Source organism: Carex rostrata, chromosome 22, assembly GCF_964058835.1.
Source record: "Carex rostrata chromosome 22, lpCarRost1.2, whole genome shotgun sequence".
NCBI classification, from domain to species: domain Eukaryota; kingdom Viridiplantae; phylum Streptophyta; class Magnoliopsida; order Poales; family Cyperaceae; genus Carex; species Carex rostrata.
The window spans coordinates 3,971,577-3,990,042 of NC_135939.1; the positions used below are offsets into that span (position 1 = coordinate 3,971,577).

The following is an 18,466-nucleotide window of genomic DNA, read 5'->3' on the forward strand; positions in this document are numbered from 1 at the left end:
CCCTTATTCTCCTCTTCACTTGAGAAGATAGAACTGAAAGAGAAGAGATGTTGTGTCGGAATGAAAATTACAGAGTGTGAAAATGGTAAAATTAGGTGGAAGGAGAAGAGAAGGATAGCGACGGCCGTCAAAACCCTAGCTTTTGAGTCGCTTTTTAAATCGCCTAACTTTCGCTGTTTTGTATCGCCACGACGTACTTTGTATCAGGACTATCTTTTGGTGTGACTCATATGTGCTCAAATTTTGATTTCACCGCTAATTGCAAGATGTGTTGACTTTTGTGAGAATAATGTTTTGGAGACAGTGAAACGAAGACGCATAACATTACCATATATATAATACAATTACTAATATAGTAGGACCCAAGTTGCAAGACAAAACTAAATTAATTAAGTTCAAAAACGTGTGCGTTGAAATAAAAATTAGGACTCTAAACCTACACTCTAAAATCCTCTCTTCCCTCACCTCTCCTAACGATGCGGATTCTACTTCCTTTATAAATAGATCCCTTCCCTCGATTGATTCCCCATATATATCCACTTCTCCTTTCCACAAATAAGTGCACATGCACAACCATATATTATATACATCTTCCAAAACTGCCATATATTAGTAGAAACGAAGAAACAAATTAAGAGAATAGACTGAAAATCAATTATCAAATCAGAAGAATGATGCCTAGCAGCCCCACTAATAGTAGTAACAGCAGTAGTACAAATTCAGATAAGAAGTATAGGGGGGTGAGACACCGGTCGTGGGGCCGATATGTCTCTGAAATACGACTACCAAACAGCCGTGAACGGATCTGGCTTGGATCTTACGACTCCCCGGAGAAGGCCGCACGCGCATTTGATGCAGCAGCTGTCTGCCTTCGCGGGTCGGATGCAGGAGTACTCAGCCGCCTTAACTTCCCTGACTCACCACCAGAAATTCCCAACGCAAATGGCCACACATTATCAGCTGCTGAAATCCAGGCAGAAGCAACACGACATGCAAATGGAGCTAGTAATCCTGCTCAGGACATAAACGAATTACCATCCAATGAAAGAGAGATGCAAAATGAGAACTCAGTTGATTGGTCATTCATGGATGCACTCTCGTCACCGGTCTCGGCAAGTCAAGCGGGGCTGGGTTGTTATGACTACGACTTCATGCTACTGCCGGGTACAGTACACCAGGTGCACGATGACACCGATGAGGAGGATCATGGTTCCTCTTCAACATTGTGGAGCTTCTAATTAAGTATTTTATTTTAATTAGTACTTCTCTCTAGCTACTTGTATAAAATGATCATCCATAAATGATCTTTATAGGTTTTCGTTGGTATATAATGATACAAGGTCATAAAGAGTGAATCTTAATAAATGTATATCACTTGTGAAGGTGTCTACATGTATTGTAAAATAATCACTTGATTTAAAGAGTTTAGATCATTTATAGTGATTTTCTAACTATCTAAAAAAATAATAAAAAGGTTAAAAACGAATGTAAAATTCTCCAAGATATTTTCATATAGAGATTGTGTTAAACGGTTTATATCATCAAATGTTCGAACTTTGTCAAACATATTAATGATCCAAAGTACAACAAGTAATTAATGTGGACTATGCCTAGTATCATATATAGCACCGAAACCTTATTACTCTAGTTTGTTTAAGCATTTCAATTGTTCTTCCATGAGTATTCCTAGCCGTATACCTCATGTGGCCACTATTGCTTGTCTTTGATATCCCTTTATTAATATTAAGTGATGAATTTTATGCAGATTAGTTAAGTATTTTGATGTGTGTGTGTGTGTGTGCGCGCGCGCGTGTGTATTCGCTCATGAGATGTAACCATAGCTCAATTAGCATTTTAATTGCTCCATGAGGTTCTTTACATAACCATGCATACCACTGAATTTTCAGCTAAAAGAATATATAGGTCCATTGCTATAATTAGAATTAGAACTACTTTCAAGATTTCGTTCCGGAATAAAAAATATTGGAGGAGATATTTACTGCTTAAATTTAGACAAATTATATAAAATATAATGCGACAATAAAGAATATATATATATATATATATATATATATATATATATATATATATATATATATGGCCCGGCTAAATTGCTGTCGGCAGCATTTCAGCCAAGTGTTGCCGGAGCAATATCGTAATTTGTGATGTTCCAACAACAAATCCAAACCGTTAGATGTTTAATCTATATTAAAATCTACTTGGAGACCAAATTTTACATTTTTTGGAATTTTTTTACTATTTATTAAGCTGGTTTGAAAACCGCTGTTTTCAGTAAATTTTTGCAGCATTGAAAATAGCGGTTTTCAAACCAGTTTAATAAATAGTAAAAAAATTCTAAAAAATGTAAAATTTGGTCTCCAAGTAGATTTTAATATAGATTAAACATCTAACGGTTTGGATTTGTTGTTTGAACATCATAAATTACGATATTGCCCCGGCAGCACCTCTGCTGAAATGCTGCCGGCAGCAATTTAGTCGTGCCCTATATATATATATATATATATATATATATATTTAATAAATGAACACATAATTATCTAAAGAATTACACATTTTGATGAACATTTCTTAGTAAAAAATTACATACTTTTCAGACATACAATTAAATTTGACAATAATTAATAGTTTATCAAACGAATAAAAAATGCTCGATGAAATGATATATATATATATATATATATATATATATATATATCTTAAAAGTCATAAAACTCATCAACCACTTTTATGAAATACCAACTGACGACCTGTATTTATTATATTATGATTCGATACATTATATGCATAGTGCCACTAGGAAGTGGAAAATGCTTTTGGAAAAGTTTGCCTAATCTGCAATATGTTAAGCATCGAACGATACGATAGGGGGGCTCATATATCAGCTACGGAACTTCACCGTTTGAATTTGAATATGATCCGTTCGTTTTTACAAATACATTAAAAATTAGAAAAAAGTACAAGTATGTACAAGTGTTCCTACTTAGACTCCAGTAATTATATAATGAGGGATCAAGTTACAACAATTTTTGAGTTACAACAAGTATTTTCTACATTTTCAAACTCTAAATCGTCAATCCAAACTGTTAGATTTGATCTCTACAATAAAATGTACTTAGTGACCAAACAAAACACAGAACAAAGAGATTGAATCTCTGATGTTCCTCTCTCTAACATTGCTATATACGAGTAGAACTAGGGTGTTCTTAAGTCCCTTTGTGAACTCAAGTAATCCAAGCCGTTGAAACCCACCTACCTTACGAGTAATGGGTCTACATGTGAAAATTGTAAACATTTGAATTAATTTAGTATAAAGTCAATCGATCAAAATTAGAAGGTTAATAAATTAATTTTAATGCATTCATTTTTTGAACGTTTTTTTACCGCTTGACTGTATACTAAATTAATTCGAATGTTTAAAATTTTCATATATAGACGCATCACTTGTAAGATATGTCGGTTTTAACGGTTCGGATTCATCATTTAAAGCCGATTTAATGGGTTTTAGAGTTGAGTTCACCAAGGAACTTGGTGAACTTAAGAACACCCTAGTTTTACTCATATATATATATATATATATATATATATATATATATATATAGGATTTGGCTAATATGCTATGGGTAGCTAAGAGGCCTCCCGTGCTACGGCTCAATATTCGACTTTTCAAAATCCTAATGTTCGATCCGAACCGTTCATCTTGTTCTCCATATTAATATGTGTTTGGAGACCAAATTTTATATTTTTTTGGAAATTTTTTACTATTTTTTTAGATTTATTGAATATCGCTGTTTTTTATGGTCTGGATTTGTCTGAAAAACAGCGATTTTCAATAAATCTAAAAAAATAGTAAAAAATTTCCAAAAAATGTAAAATTTGGTCTCCAAGCACATATTAATATGGAGAACAAGATGAACGGTTCGGATCGACCATTAGAATTTTGAAAAGTCGAATATTGAGCCGTAGCACGGGAGGCCTCTTAGCTACCCATAGCACCGTAGCCAAGTCCTATATATATATATATATATATATATGAGGAGGGTTCAAATGCACCCAAATTTTTGTGCACCCAAATGCACCCTATCCTTTTTCTCCATTTCCAAAGTCCGAATAGTCAATCCGAACCATTAAATGCGATCTATATATTAAGATGTGCTTGGAGACCAAATTTTACATTTTTCGAAATTTTTTTACTATTTATTAAACCACTTTGAAAATCGCTAATCCAATGGTCCAAGAAATGTAAAATCAGCAATTTTCAAAGTGGCTTAATAAATAGTAAAAAAAAAATCCAAAAATGTAAAACTTGGTCTCCAAGCACATCTTAATATATATATCGCATCTAACGGTTCGGATTGACTATTTGGTCTCTAAGTAGGTTATAGTATAGATTAAACATCTAACGGTTTGGATTTGTTGTTTGGACATCAGAAAATAAAAAAAACAACGACAGCACCACCGGCAGAAATGTTGCTGGCAGCAAATTAGCTGTGCCCTATATATATATATTAATTTACTGTTGACAGCACTTCGACGAAGTGCTTACGGGGTCATATCTTAGTATTTGATGTTCAAACGACAAATTCAAACATTTAGATGTTCAATCTATATTAAAATATGCTTGGAAACCAAATTTTATATTTTTTGAATTTTTTTTACTATTTATTAAGATCGTATGAAAACCACTGTTTTTATTAATCAGTTCCAGTATTGAAACCAGCAGTTTTCAAACCAGCTTAATAAATAGTAAAAAAATTCCAAAAAATATAAAATTTGGTCTCCAAGCAAATTTTAATATAGATTGAACATCTGGCGGTTTAGATTTGTCGTTTGAACATCAAATACTAAATTATGGCCCCATAAGCACTTCGGTTGAAGTGCTGCCGGCAGCAAATTAGCCATGCTCATATATATATATATATATATATATATATATGAGGTGAGCTATGGTAAGCTATAGAGTAAAAGTGGTTTTTTACTCCATGGCAAAAAAATTCCATTTTGAAAATTCAAACAACCGATCCGAATAGCTCAACATTATCTCCATATTGAAATGTGCTTGGAGACCAAATTTTACATTTTTTAAAAAAAATTTTACTATTTATTAAGTCACTTTGAAAATCGCCGATCCGGTGGTCCAGAAATTTTTACTGTTTTACTGTTCATCCAAATTTTCAGATTTTCAAAGTGGTTTAATAAATAATAAAAAATTCCAAAAAATATAAAATTTAGTTTCCAAACATATTTTATTATGAAAAACATGTTAGAAGGTTCGAATCAGCTTTTTGAACTTGGAAAATAAAAATATTGCATAGAGTATAAATGTGTTTTACTTTATACCTCACCGTAGCTCATCTCATATATATATATATAAAGACAATCATTTGACTTTTGCGACATTCAAATTCAGTAAAGTAGATACGAGTAAAGATCTTTTTTTGTTTGATTCCTTTAAATCAGTGTGGTTGCAAGTATCGTAAGTTGGAACCTACGTACCGAGCTAGCTACATGCATCAATGATTTAGTTTACTAATATTCGTCTCTTACGTTGTCGTTCAATTTTGTTATGTTAAATGAAAAAAAAAAAAAAAAAAACAGCGTTATTTGTTTATTTGGAAAAAAAATATTTATAATTCGTTAAGAGAGAGCATCACAACTAATTTTAAGACAATTCAATCCAAACAAGCGAGATGAAACCTGAAAAAAAATCTTTTGAATATTAAATAATTAAATAGTTTGATCTTCAATCTTTACTCAAAAAAATATACACACTTGTTTTATTTGTTGTCGTCTTAATTACATACATGTATTAACTATTTCTAGTCATGTGTGCTCAATTGAAACAGTTAGCAATTGATAATTATTGTAAATTAATTACTTCTATCTATTACTTTATACATATATAGGAGATGAGCTACGCTACTCCATCGAGTAAAACGCGTTGATACTCTATGGCACTATATTTTTATTTTGATAATCTAAACAATCAATCCAAACTGCTCAACATGATCTCCATATTGAAATGTGCTTGGAGACCAAATTTTACATTTTTTGAAAATTTTTTACTATTTATTAAGCAATTTTGAAAATCGCTGATCCGATGATCCAGAAATTTTTACTGTTCACAGCAAAACAGCAATTTTCAAAATTGTTTAATAAATAGTAAAAAAAATTCAAAAAATGTAAAATTTGGTCTCCAAGCACATTTCAATATGGAGATCACACCTAACTATTCGGATTGGTCGTTTGGACTTTCAGAATAAAAATACGTCGTGGAGTACAAACGCGTTTTACTCCATGGAGTAGCGTAGCTCATCTCCATATATAGTTACTCTTATTTCTTTAACTATATATATATATATATATAGAGAGAGAGAGAGAGAGAGAGAGAGTACGGCTAACGCGCTTCCTCTAGCATATGGGCCGAAATGCTTCCGGTGGAAATTTGAAATTTCAAAATCCAAAAAGTCGATCTGAACCGTTCATCTTCTTCTCCATATTAATATCTGCTTGGAGACCAAATTTTACATTTTTCTGAAATTTTTTACTATTTATTAAGCCACTTTGAAAATCGCTGATCCAATGGTTTTACTGTTTTGTTAAGCCACCGTTGGATCAGCGATTTTCAAAGTGGCTTAATAAATAGTAAAAAAATTCAGAAAAATGTAAAATTTGGTCTCCAAGCAGATATTAATATGGAGAAGGAGATGAACGGTTCAGATCGACTTTTTAGATTTTGAAATTTCAAATTTCCACCGGAAGTATTTCGGCCCATATGCTAGAGGAAGCGCGTTAGCCGTACTCTATATATATATAAATATAAAAAATACATGAGTAGAACTAGGATGTTCTTAAGTTCACTGAGCTCTTTGGTAAACTCAAGTCTAAAACACATCGAATCAACTTTAAATGATGAATCTGAACCATTGAAACTCGTCTATCTTACGAGTGATGCATCTACATATAAATTTTTTATTTTGAAATTAATTTTGCATAGAGTCAAGTGGTCAAAAAATATTCAAAAAATGAATGCATTAAAATTAATTTATTAACCTCCTAATTTTGATCGTTTGACTTTATACTAAATTAATTCAAATGTCTAGAATTTTTACATGTAGACGCATCACTCATAAGGTAGGTGGGTTTCAATGGTTTGAATTCGTTTTGAAGCATATTTGATGTGTTTTAGACTTGAGTTCACCAAGAAACTTGGTGAACTTAAGAACACCCTAGTTCTACTCAAAATACATTATTCCTACTACACCAACTTCCCAGTAGCTACAGTTTTTTAAGGTTGTGCTACATATTTATCAGGATCTCTCGGATCTGAAAGTAAACCTTTAAAAATCATAATTTATGTTCACCTTGGCTTAGAAGGATGAAGCAGAACAGCTGGCACAACAACTGGAATGTAAAGCATCAGAATTTCTAATTACCTACATGGGTTTACCATTACCAAACAGAATACTGAAAATAATCCATTACATGCCACTAATACAGAAAATAACAAAAAGATCATCCTCATGGAAGGCATCAATGTTGTTTGCAGGAGGCATACTTACATTGTAAATGCTACTTTGTCGGCAATGCTGGTATACATGATGCAGACCTTTCTGCTGCCAAATTGGGTTATCAGGAAAATTGATCAAATAAGAAGGAAGTTCTTATGGCATGGGCACAAAGATCAACAGACTAGATATATGACCTCAGCCTCATGGACATTGGTAACCAAACCAAAAAAGCTAGGAGGGCTGGGAGTGACAAATCTGCATACAATGAACATGGCTTTACTGGCAAAGATTATGTCGCATTGGTTGCAGGTGCAAAGGCCAAGTTGGATGGATCTCATTCAGCTCAACCAACCAGTCAGCAAACCTTGAGAACTCACAAGCACAACTACCTTTTGGGCCAATCTAGGAGTTGTCAGAAGTTTTATGGAATTCTCAGTCAATTATCATAGAGGAAAGAGTACACATATCGAATTTTGGGAAGACTGCTGATTGTAGAGACCACTAAAAAATGCATACTCAATGTTATACACCTTTGTGGAAGATAAGAATGTGGCAGCCAGTACAATAATTGTAGAAGATCATTGGCTAATTCCATTGAATATCACCATGTCACAACCATCATGGTAGGAGTACTGGGCACCCAACACAGAATTAAGCCAGTGTCGACCCCTCATGGGGGTGAGTGAGGATGACAAACTACATTATGTCTTCTATTGAAATGGCTAAGAAATTCCACATGTGCCACCGGTGATGTAGGCGAGGCGATGGTATAGTCTCAAGCTCGAGCTCCGATGATGTAGCCACCACTATAGTCTCAAGCTCCGATCTTGGCTGTCGCCTTTCTTACTGCCTTTACCTATAAAACACCCAAATTTCTTCTCTCCTAAATATCTTCTCTCCTCCGTATTTTCTCCTCTCTCATTCCTTTCAGCAACAAACAAAGCACCCCGAACCAACCTTCTCTCCATGGACGAAGAACAAGCAATCATTCCTCCTCACAAGTGCTTTCTGTTGGGTTTTGACTATTCAAACCCATTGATTAATTATGTTGGGGTTTTGACTGTTCAAACCCATTTATATGCTTAAGGTGCGGAAAGAGTAAAACAAAACTTTTACATCTAACTTAAGCTACGGATTAAATGAATCAAGAAGATTCGTTTAATCCTATTTACAGATCTACTCCATAATTGATTTCTAAAACATTAAATCTATTTATCAATTAAATAGATTAATATAACATGTTTATACCTTGTTTCCAAATCACAGTTGGAATGCAGACCGAGCGAGTAGAGCCTCACCAGGGAAGGAATCGACTCAGAGTATCACACGTGTGATACCTCTATTGGTTATCCACCAGGACTAACCAGAGAGCGATTTATTTCTTTTGCCAGAAATACTATAAACCGCAGAATTCTGCAAAAACACTATTCACCAAAAAATTTCGCTTAATCAGATTCACTAATAAACCAAATCTGAAATACCGCAAAAATTCAGTAAAACACTATTCACCGATCGAAAAATCATAAACAGAGAAAGAGAGAAATTCCAATTAACGAAGTAATCGGATTAACACGTGAATTAGTGAGTTTTCTCTTTCACCTATGCCCCTCTATTTATAGGCATTTGAGGAGGTTCGCAAAAGACCGAAATACCCCCGAAGTTGCCAAAATCACCAAAATGCCCTTTTGGCATTCAAATTTGATTTTGCAACTTCATATTGGTTAGATTAGTTTAATAGATTCTAAACCCATTAACCCAAACCCATTATGAATAGTAAATATCCAAATCAAATATGTATAATTGTCATGTACAATTATATTCGTCTGCGGTTTTCGTTTGGTAATTTTTATACAACATGTCAAACACGTTTATAAACTAACATGTGTTTCTGTTTGTCATTCTAAATGACGTACAATTAATTATAATTAATTATATCAAGTATAACTAATTATAACCATTAGTTTTTGCTTTGTTATTTTTACATGACAAATATAATTTAATTATAACACGTATAATTAATTATAACCATCTTAATATTAATTACAATCAATTTATAATTAATCAATAAGATTCTCTGAATAGCTCCTATATGGTGTGACCCAATAGGATCTGTGTTATGTTGGTAAATAGAGTTAAAATTGTTTTAACTTATATAATCATATGAGGCATCTAGCAGTATACACTATGACCATCCAATTACACAGATGATGATGTACTGTACAATATCATGATCCAGTAAACAATTTACTTGTGTCTGTTCTTCTGTCTCATAGCTATCAGGTCAGTTTCAAGGTAGATGTGTGTCATCCTTGCTAACTGTATCTTTTCTTGATCTTGAGTAGATTATCTAATATAATTACTCTTGTAATTATACCGCATGCAGATAATCTAACTCTACCAAGGGGCCCAGTGATGCTATAGCTCGTATAGAGATACGAGGGACAAATAGTATTCTTGGCAGACTATCACTTCCTCAGCTAAGCTATACATATGGAAATGCTACCGTTATGACTGCTTTTTACGGGCAGCATTAGATAACACTCACACATACATATTTCTTAGTGGGAATGATAAATACCTCATACTGTAGAACTTGACACTGAATGAAAATATTAATGACACGAACACAATTCTATTTAATGTTTCATTCGGGGTCTGTCAAATACCATGTTCCTAGAACATGTATCTATGTGATTAAAATGACATCTCGTGTCAGGTGGTTTGTAAAACTTAACCATCTTTTAATCCACATACTAACCTTGTAGCGGTAATTAGTGTTCCTGCTAATTACCTTGGTCAGTGACCTTTTAAGAGTATATATCATCTATATTATGGAGTTTCACAATTTCAGTCATGAACTCGAAATGATCCATAAATGCAATAATACTCAAGGCAACAAAATGATATACATTCAATTCATGAACAAAGATTTATGATAATTTATCGTATTATTGACTTCTAGATTATTACAAACTAACACTTTCTATCCCCCCTAGATGAGCACAACCGCATCCTTATAGACCTCAATGCGTCGGTTGTTTTCCAACCGTTAAACCCCAATGCTCCTAACCTCTCCTTCCTTCGTCAGTTGTTGACCTCAAGATACAGTGGCTCGCCGCCCAACTGGATCATTCGCACCGTCTCAACCACCTTCCTCATTAGAATACCGGACTGGATCTTTGGTGATGATCTCTACCTAGATTCGGATTTCTGGGAGCTGTATCACTTAGAGGTCTTCCCATGGAAGACCCTACATGGCTCAGTTCAAATGGTGCAGAGGCGTAGAATCTCTATTATAATGCATGACTTTCCATTGGACTTCACACATCCATCATACCTGAGATAAGCTACTTCATCTATGGGAGTGCTTCTGGGATTTTCCACCGGAAACCTCTCTTCAAGCAATCTGACGTGCCCGGTGACCATCAATAGACACCATCATCCGCTTGATGACATCCCTCTACTCCCCCCACCACCAAACAACCGCTCCCCCCCCCTCAGTTCGATATGCATGATCCTCAACCTCAGTTACCGTATTTACCCCCTGAAGACGAAGGATACGGCGCCTCTCAGTCCCACAACGGGATCCAAACAGGATGCCGACACCAGCGGCATGTCAAGAGCAGTGGTGGTCCACAGAGCTTAAGGGTACACCGAGTCCAGGGACTGGTTTAGGATACGTAACGGCTACATAATGCGTCCTGCACCCCTGCACTATACCATGCAAAACAAGACAAATAACTGACTGATTCCCTAGAAAGGTCAGGTACTATACTGGGATAAAGGACACCTCCCCTCAAGTATGACAAGCCCCTGATGATGACAAAAACAAGCCATGCGATCCACATATACTTTTCCCCAAATCACATCATCCCCAGATAAAAGGGAATAGAACTTTCTTATCCCCTATTTTACCTACCCCACCAGGATACAAAACCCCAATGCATAACCCCTTGCAAACCCTTAAAAATCATATCTCTGAAACCCTAAGGCATCCTCCTAAGCCATATCACACCTTAGCCCAAACCTCTAAACCCCAAAACATCAAACCATTTCCCTCTCTATACAGCCATCTCTCTCCCTCTCTAGCCCCTAGTACACAGCAGTGCCTTACCATGACAACCACCACGGATGAGGAGGAGCTACTCATACAGAGGTTTATTTGTTTATGCACATCTAAGCTTTCCCCTGTCCATACCACAGCGAGCTACCACTAGCACCAACTGTCAACTATGCATTCTTGCAAAGGTGGTTACCCAAAGATCCCCTTATGATCAGGCGTTTAGCAAAGCTTTGGACCATGCGTGGAATGTAGACTCGGGTACAACCATTACATCTGTCTCAAGGAATGCCTATCTGGTGGAATGTGTAAATGCAAATGATAGGCATAAGGTGCTCTTTGGGGGGACTTGGACTTTTCAGAGGGACTTAGTGGCCACCAAACAAGTGTTCTGTCATGCGGACCTAGCCCCAGAGTTGATCACACATGCCTCTATCTGGGTTCAGTTTCATGGCCTCCCAGTCAACTGTGTTAATGAAGAAGGGCTCGACATTATGGGTTCGATGGTCAGAACAATACTTACACCGCCGGTGGATGGCTTTATTGGTGGTCGTCGTTTTATTAAAATGAAGCTGCTCATTGACCTCTCCAAACTGATCAAAGACCTGGTGGTGTTGACTCACCCGACCTTGGGTGATCTAACTATTTACTGTGTATACGAGAAAATCAGCAGTATTTGCTCTTTTTGTGGCCTTTTGGGCCATGAATTACTGGGCTGTGAAGAACGCGACAAGGTGTGTATTATTGTGCACAAACCATGCAATGCAGGCCATTTCAACAAGAAGGAGCTCTTGGCACCAAAGCTGGGCCTATGGCTGACAGACGCGACCCAAATTCTAAAGAAAAAAGCTGAGGGAGGCCTGGCCTCCAACAAGAGATCGTTTGCTCAAGCCCAACAGCCAAACTCTTCCTTTCATGTTGGTCAGACAACACCTGAGACTGGGCCTTTGGGCCAGCAGGAGGATGAATTGTGTTTTCTGGAGGATTCTTCTCCTCTCAACAACAAACGGGCGAGGCCGGCGGCCCATAATGCACCGGTAACTTATATATGAATATATTGTCATAGAATTGTCGGGGTAGTGAAGGCACGACAATTGCCATCTTAAGCCGTTACCTTCATTGTACAGGGGCTAAAATTGCTTTCATCTCGGAAACGAGGTGCGGTACTATGAAAGCGGAAAAAAAGAATAAACGATCTTCCCCTATGCAATTCTGAAATTGTACCGTCTAATGGGAAGTCAGGTGGGCTTTGGCTTCTATGAGATTGTGAAATTAAGGCCAAGATTCTGGAGGCAGGGCCCAATTTGATTGTTGCGGAAGTTAAGGAAAGCGAGCCGAAGGATCCTTGGATCTTGATTGGGGTATATGGCGACCCGGCTAGGTCGCAGAATCAACGTATCTGGAGCATATTGAGTTTTATACAGATCAGGATGGTGTAGCGATCTGTGTACTGGGTGATTTTAATTCCATAATGAATGCATCAGAAAAGTGGGGGGAATGAAGTTTTTAGTTCTCAAAACAAGGCCTTTAAAGCCTGGGTTCATGCAAACGATCTGCTGGACTTGGGCCATCACGGCCTATGCTACACATGGACTAACAAGCAATCTGGTCCGGATCTTATTGCGGAGCGGTTAGATCGGGTCCTTTCCAATATCCAATGGACTTCTCAAAACCTAGACACAGCTGTATTCCATCTTCCAAGATTCTCGAGTGATCATCTGCCTGTGTTACTTAGGACAAAACCAGCTCTGATAAGAAGAAAACCTCTGTTTCATTGTGAAAATTGGTGGAAGCTCAGGGATGGGTTCTTTGAGGTATGTACTGAGTCGGTGAGGGGAGGACAGGGAGATTGGGGGAGTGTCACCAAAAGCTTTCCCTGACAGGTGTCCAAATGGATGGCTGGATCGGATAATCCCGATCGAATGCTAGTAAAAATCGAGAAGGAAATGGAGGTATTGAAAACCCAGGATCCGCTACTGGTATCTCAATCGGAGGAGAGACGGATTCAAGCGAAGCATGATAGAGTCCTCCAGATGCGGCACCTCTATTGGCACTAGAGGGCTCGTATAAATTGGGGAGTTTTGGGGGATCGCAATACCCATTTCTTTCACACAACGGCAATCACAAGAAAAAGGAGGAATACGGTTCGAGAAAATCTGTTGGATGATGGGAATTGGGTAACATCTGAGAAAGGAATTAGGGATGAATTTCTGAAGCACTACAAGACCATTTACAAGAAAGGGGCTAGGCGGAGGGTAGAAGATGTATATCCGACAAATCTCATTTCTGCTTTGCCTAAATTGCCGGATCTAGTCCTCAACCATCTCGAAGCTGATCCCTCTGACTTGGAAATTAAATCTGCCCTGATGTCACTGGGGCCGAGCAAAGCTCTGGGACCGGATGGGTTCACGGTAGGGGTGGTACAGGACAACTGGGATGCTTTTGGTCCTTTTCTTCTTGCGGAGATGAGATGTTTCTTTACAACAGAAGTCATGCAACCGCACATCGCTCGCTCTAACCTGGTGCTAATACCGAAGACTGAAGAAGCCAACAGGGTAGGTCAGTTTCGACCTATCTCTGTCTGCAATCTGGTGTATAAGGTAATTTCCAAGATCTTGGCTAAGCGCATGAAACCTTGCATTGATCCTCTTATCTCCAAATCGCAAAGTGCATTTATTTCGAGAAGGGAAATCTCGGATAACATTATACTCTTCCGAGAAATTTTGCACTCTTTTAAGCAAAAGGGATACAAAAGGAAGGAGTTCTGCCTTAAGGTGGATCTTTCTAAAGCGAAGATCGCATGGATTGGTCGTACATCATATCAGTCTTGTCACTATACAGTTTCCCATCAAGGTTCACAAATTGGATAATGGGTTGTGTAGTTTCTGCTCAGTTCTCGTTGGTTTTTAACGGCCGAGGGGATGGCTTCTTTACCCCAGAATGTGGATTGAGGCAGGGCTGTGCCCTTTCGCCTTACTTGTTCATCCTCAACTTGGATTTATTATCCAGAGGTTTCCAATACCAAGTGGAAAAAGGCTTATTGCAAAGGGTACGCATTGCACATCGGCTCAACCAATAACTGATTGTTTCTATGTGGATGACATATTGTTGTTGGGAGCTGCAACACAACAGGAAGCAGCTGCCTTTATTGAGAATCTGACTGCCTTTGCGGCAGTTTCAGGGCAGTAGATTGGGCCTGACAAGTCATCAGTGTGGTACAGCCATGCTGCCACTAAAGAGGAGAAGGCTTGCATTTCGGCTATTCTGATGGTACCACAACAGAATGATGCTCTCAAATTCATGGGTTCGCCAATATAAGAAGGGAGAAGTGCCTATGACTTTCTGCTGGCAAAGTCTCCTCTAGGTTGCAGTCTTAGAAGGGGCGGCTGTTATCCCCAGCTGGGAGAATTGTCTTAATTAAGTCTACACTGCAGTATAGACCAGTGTTCTATATGTCCACTGCTAAGGTGCCAAGCAAGGTCATGCATGAACTCATAAACTTGATTAGGCATTTCTTTTGGGGGGGAATGGATAAAGACCGTTACTTAGCATATGTGGCTTGGGAGAAGATTAATAGGCCTATTTGGGAAGGGGGTTTGGGTATTCGGAATTTGAAAGTGATGAATGACTCTCTCTTGCTCAAGCTGTTATGGAAGGTGGCTGCAGGGGTTGAAACACAGTGGACAAAACTGGCAAGGGAAAAATACTACCCAAATTCTTTGCTATGACACTCAAAGAGAACCTACAACTGTTCTAAATTATGGAGAGCACTCATGAACTTGCGCCCCAAACTGCTCCCTTTACTGTCTTGGAATCTGGGGAATGGGACTATGTGTAGTGCTTTTGGTCAGCCCTGGTTCCCTGAGGCAATGCATCTGCTGCCCAGTTCTATAGGTCAAAAGAGGTTGCTTGTCAGTGATCTGATAAATGAGGATGGCTCGGGTTGGAATTTGGAGGAATTGATTGACAACTTTGGTTATGACGCATGCATGCAAATCCTGAGTAGTGTCAAGCCGCCAACCTTGCAAGGCCCTCAAGATAGGCTCATCTTTACAGCAGCTACCAATGGTAAGTTCTCTGTAAAGAAAACCTATGATTTCTGCATGAGGTTCAACTCCGCTCGGGACCTGGCTACTCATAAGCTTTGGGAAGGGGTTTGGAAAAAGGGGGATGTTTTACCAAGGCTAAGGGTTTTTCTCTAGAAACTGTTGAGTAATGCCCTACCTCTAACAGTGACCTTAGCAGTACGTGGAATTGGGAGAGGGGATAGCTGTTGCATGTGTCAGGAGGCTCGGGAGGATGCAACTCATTTGATTTTTGCTTGCCACTTTGCAAGGAGATGCTGGTTTGGAGCACCTACTCCAATCGGGTCAGATAGGTTGACTGGTTCAATACAGGAAATCCTGGGTCAAATGATTGACTCTACAACCCCTGAGCAGTGGACAATGTGTGTCAATATCATGTGGGCCATCTGGCGTTGTAGGAATGACAAGTGCTATGCCGGCAAGCAACCAACTGCAATGGATTTCCAAAGGTACCTCACCTCAGTGCAGAATGAAACGGTTATGGTTGTTTCGGGGAAACCTTTTAGAGCACATGTAGTGGAGATAGAGGAACCAGAATTGGAGTACATATGTTTTGTGGATGGAGCATGGTCAGCAGACTGAAATGGGGGACTGGGCTATGTCTTCTTCCATAAAGGTGAATTGTTGACATATCACTCTGCCAAAGCAAAGGTCTGCTGCGCAATACAGGTTGAGGCACGGGCCCTAGAGGAGGCAATGATATGTTCAAAAGATCTAGGTCTCTCGCAGTGTGAATTCATCACTGATAAGTGATAACCAAGCAATTGTCTTTACTGTCATGCGACTGCAACCTCCTCTGGAAGCAAACTGGAGAGCGTATCAAGAGATCTATCGCATCTGGACCATGTTTAAACATAATCCGTTTTTCAAATGTACCTTTATAGGCAGAGACCACAACGAGTTGGCTGATTGTCTAGCAAAGGCAGGGAAGAATGGAAGATGGTCCTACACAGGCTTCACTTACCCTATTTTTCTACCAATTTAAATCTGGGGTAAATGTTACATAGCTAGCTTGTGTAATGGATGTAATGATGCAATTATTTATACTTTATTTGCATGAATGTAACACAATGTAATGGAACTTTGGTGAATGCAAAGCCTACGGGCATTTCAACTTGCAAAAAAAAAAAAAAGGATGACAAACTAAGATGAAAATGGATAGAATATGAAGATAGAAATTTAAAATTTGCATTTAATACATTTTCTTTTAAAATCAATTTTATATTTAATGTAAATTTAGTACAATTTTTTTTCAAATTCCAAAAAAATTCAAATTTCAAATTTTTCAAATTTTAAAGTTTTTCAAATTTGAAAAAACATTGAAATTTGAAAAAAAAATTGTACTAAATGTACAATAAATATAAAGCTGATTTTAAAAGAAAATGCAAATTTTAAATTTCTTTCTTTTAGAAAGCCATCCAATATTGAAATGAAATTCCAAATTTGTAATATAAAACACGACACGCGGCAGCATCCCAACCCAATTGGAAACAGAGAAAATTAACAAGAGGAAAGAAGAATAATTGTTACATAGTTGTGAATAATCCAATAGTATACTAGCTCATGGCTCAATTAAAAATATGAGCAGGCTCAAGAGTCAGCTCGCAAGCCGAGTTGGGCCAAGTGTTTACGTGAGCCGAGCCGAGCCGAGTTAGAGCCGAATCATTTTGCTTCTCTCATTGAGCCAAGTCGAGTTTGAGCCGAACTTTAATCATTAGCAGCCCTAATTCACGGTAAGATGTTTCTACAGGATGATAGAAGAAGGGGACACATACAACCGCAAATAAAATGTGTGTGGACCCTTAAGGCGCCACAAAGAGTGATGGTGTTTGGATGGCTCATGATTAAGAACAAGTTACTCGTGATAGATAACTTGGTGGACCGGGGCTGGCTCTTACCAAACAGGTGTGTAATGTGTAAAAGGGCATCAGAATCGGTACAACATATATTCAATGGATGTCACTTTGCAACTCAGGTCAGACTAAAATTGATAAGGTGAAGACCTCAATTGCAAATATGCCCATACTTTCAAGAAGGAAATTTCACACAAGCAATCTTGGCATCAAATCAGAAAGATGTAAGAAGAATGCAGCTAACAATGAACTTTGTCATATGGAGAGATGTGAGTGTATCTTCAGAGAGGAAGAAAAACCTGCCACTGTGATTGAAGCACAGATAATGGAGGAAGTCAGGAGCTGATTCAGGATTGTTTAGAAACTTTGTTTTTACAATATTTAGCTTTCAACTTTTTTGTGTATTACTTTCGGTTTTATATTTTTAAATTTTATTTTTTTGTAAATTTGACACTATTGGTGTCCTGTTCAATGAAATATAGAGGCTAGACCTCTATTTTTCTTCTTAAAAAAATTATCTTCTTAATTTTACAATAAAATATAGAGGCTAGAGACTAGCAACTCTAGAAATTCCAGCCAAATTTGCCACAAATCATACCAATCGCTTCCACAATATCTTACTACATTCATCCTATCAAATACAAGTCAATTTTCGAATAAAACCCACTAAACTCTCAAAAATTCCAACAAGGACTCCTTATATAGAAAACATGTTAAGTTATCATCAGTTTGAAATTACGGATATTCAATTTTTGTCCGCAGTTTTAAACTAAAGATGTGGTAAAAATGGAATTTCTCAGAAATCATAATTATTTGGTTTAACTTTTTTTTAAGATGGTATAAAAAATTGGCGAAATCATGATATTCTTCCATGTGGCTTGCGAGTAGAGGCGGATCTTAATTGTTTTAAAAAAATTAATTATGCACATTAATATTTAA

The 18,466-nt window shown here is 37.4% G+C and overlaps 1 protein-coding gene across 1 annotated transcript; it reads left to right on the plus strand.

The window, feature by feature from the left end:
* The first annotated feature begins 617 nt into the window (after window positions 1–617).
* Window positions 618–1,324, plus strand: LOC144574301 (Integrase-type DNA-binding superfamily protein). The gene has a single exon (XM_078324239.1). It carries the CDS (start codon window positions 672–674, stop codon window positions 1,236–1,238), a length of 567 nt encoding a protein of 188 aa, XP_078180365.1. The 5' UTR covers window positions 618–671; the 3' UTR covers window positions 1,239–1,324.
* The last annotated feature ends 17,142 nt before the right edge of the window (window positions 1,325–18,466 follow it).

Excerpts from the sequence above, each read along its gene's own strand:
- LOC144574301 (XM_078324239.1), top strand. The coding sequence starts at position 672 with ATGATGCCTAGCAGCCCCACTAATAGTAGTAACAGCAGTAGTACAAAT.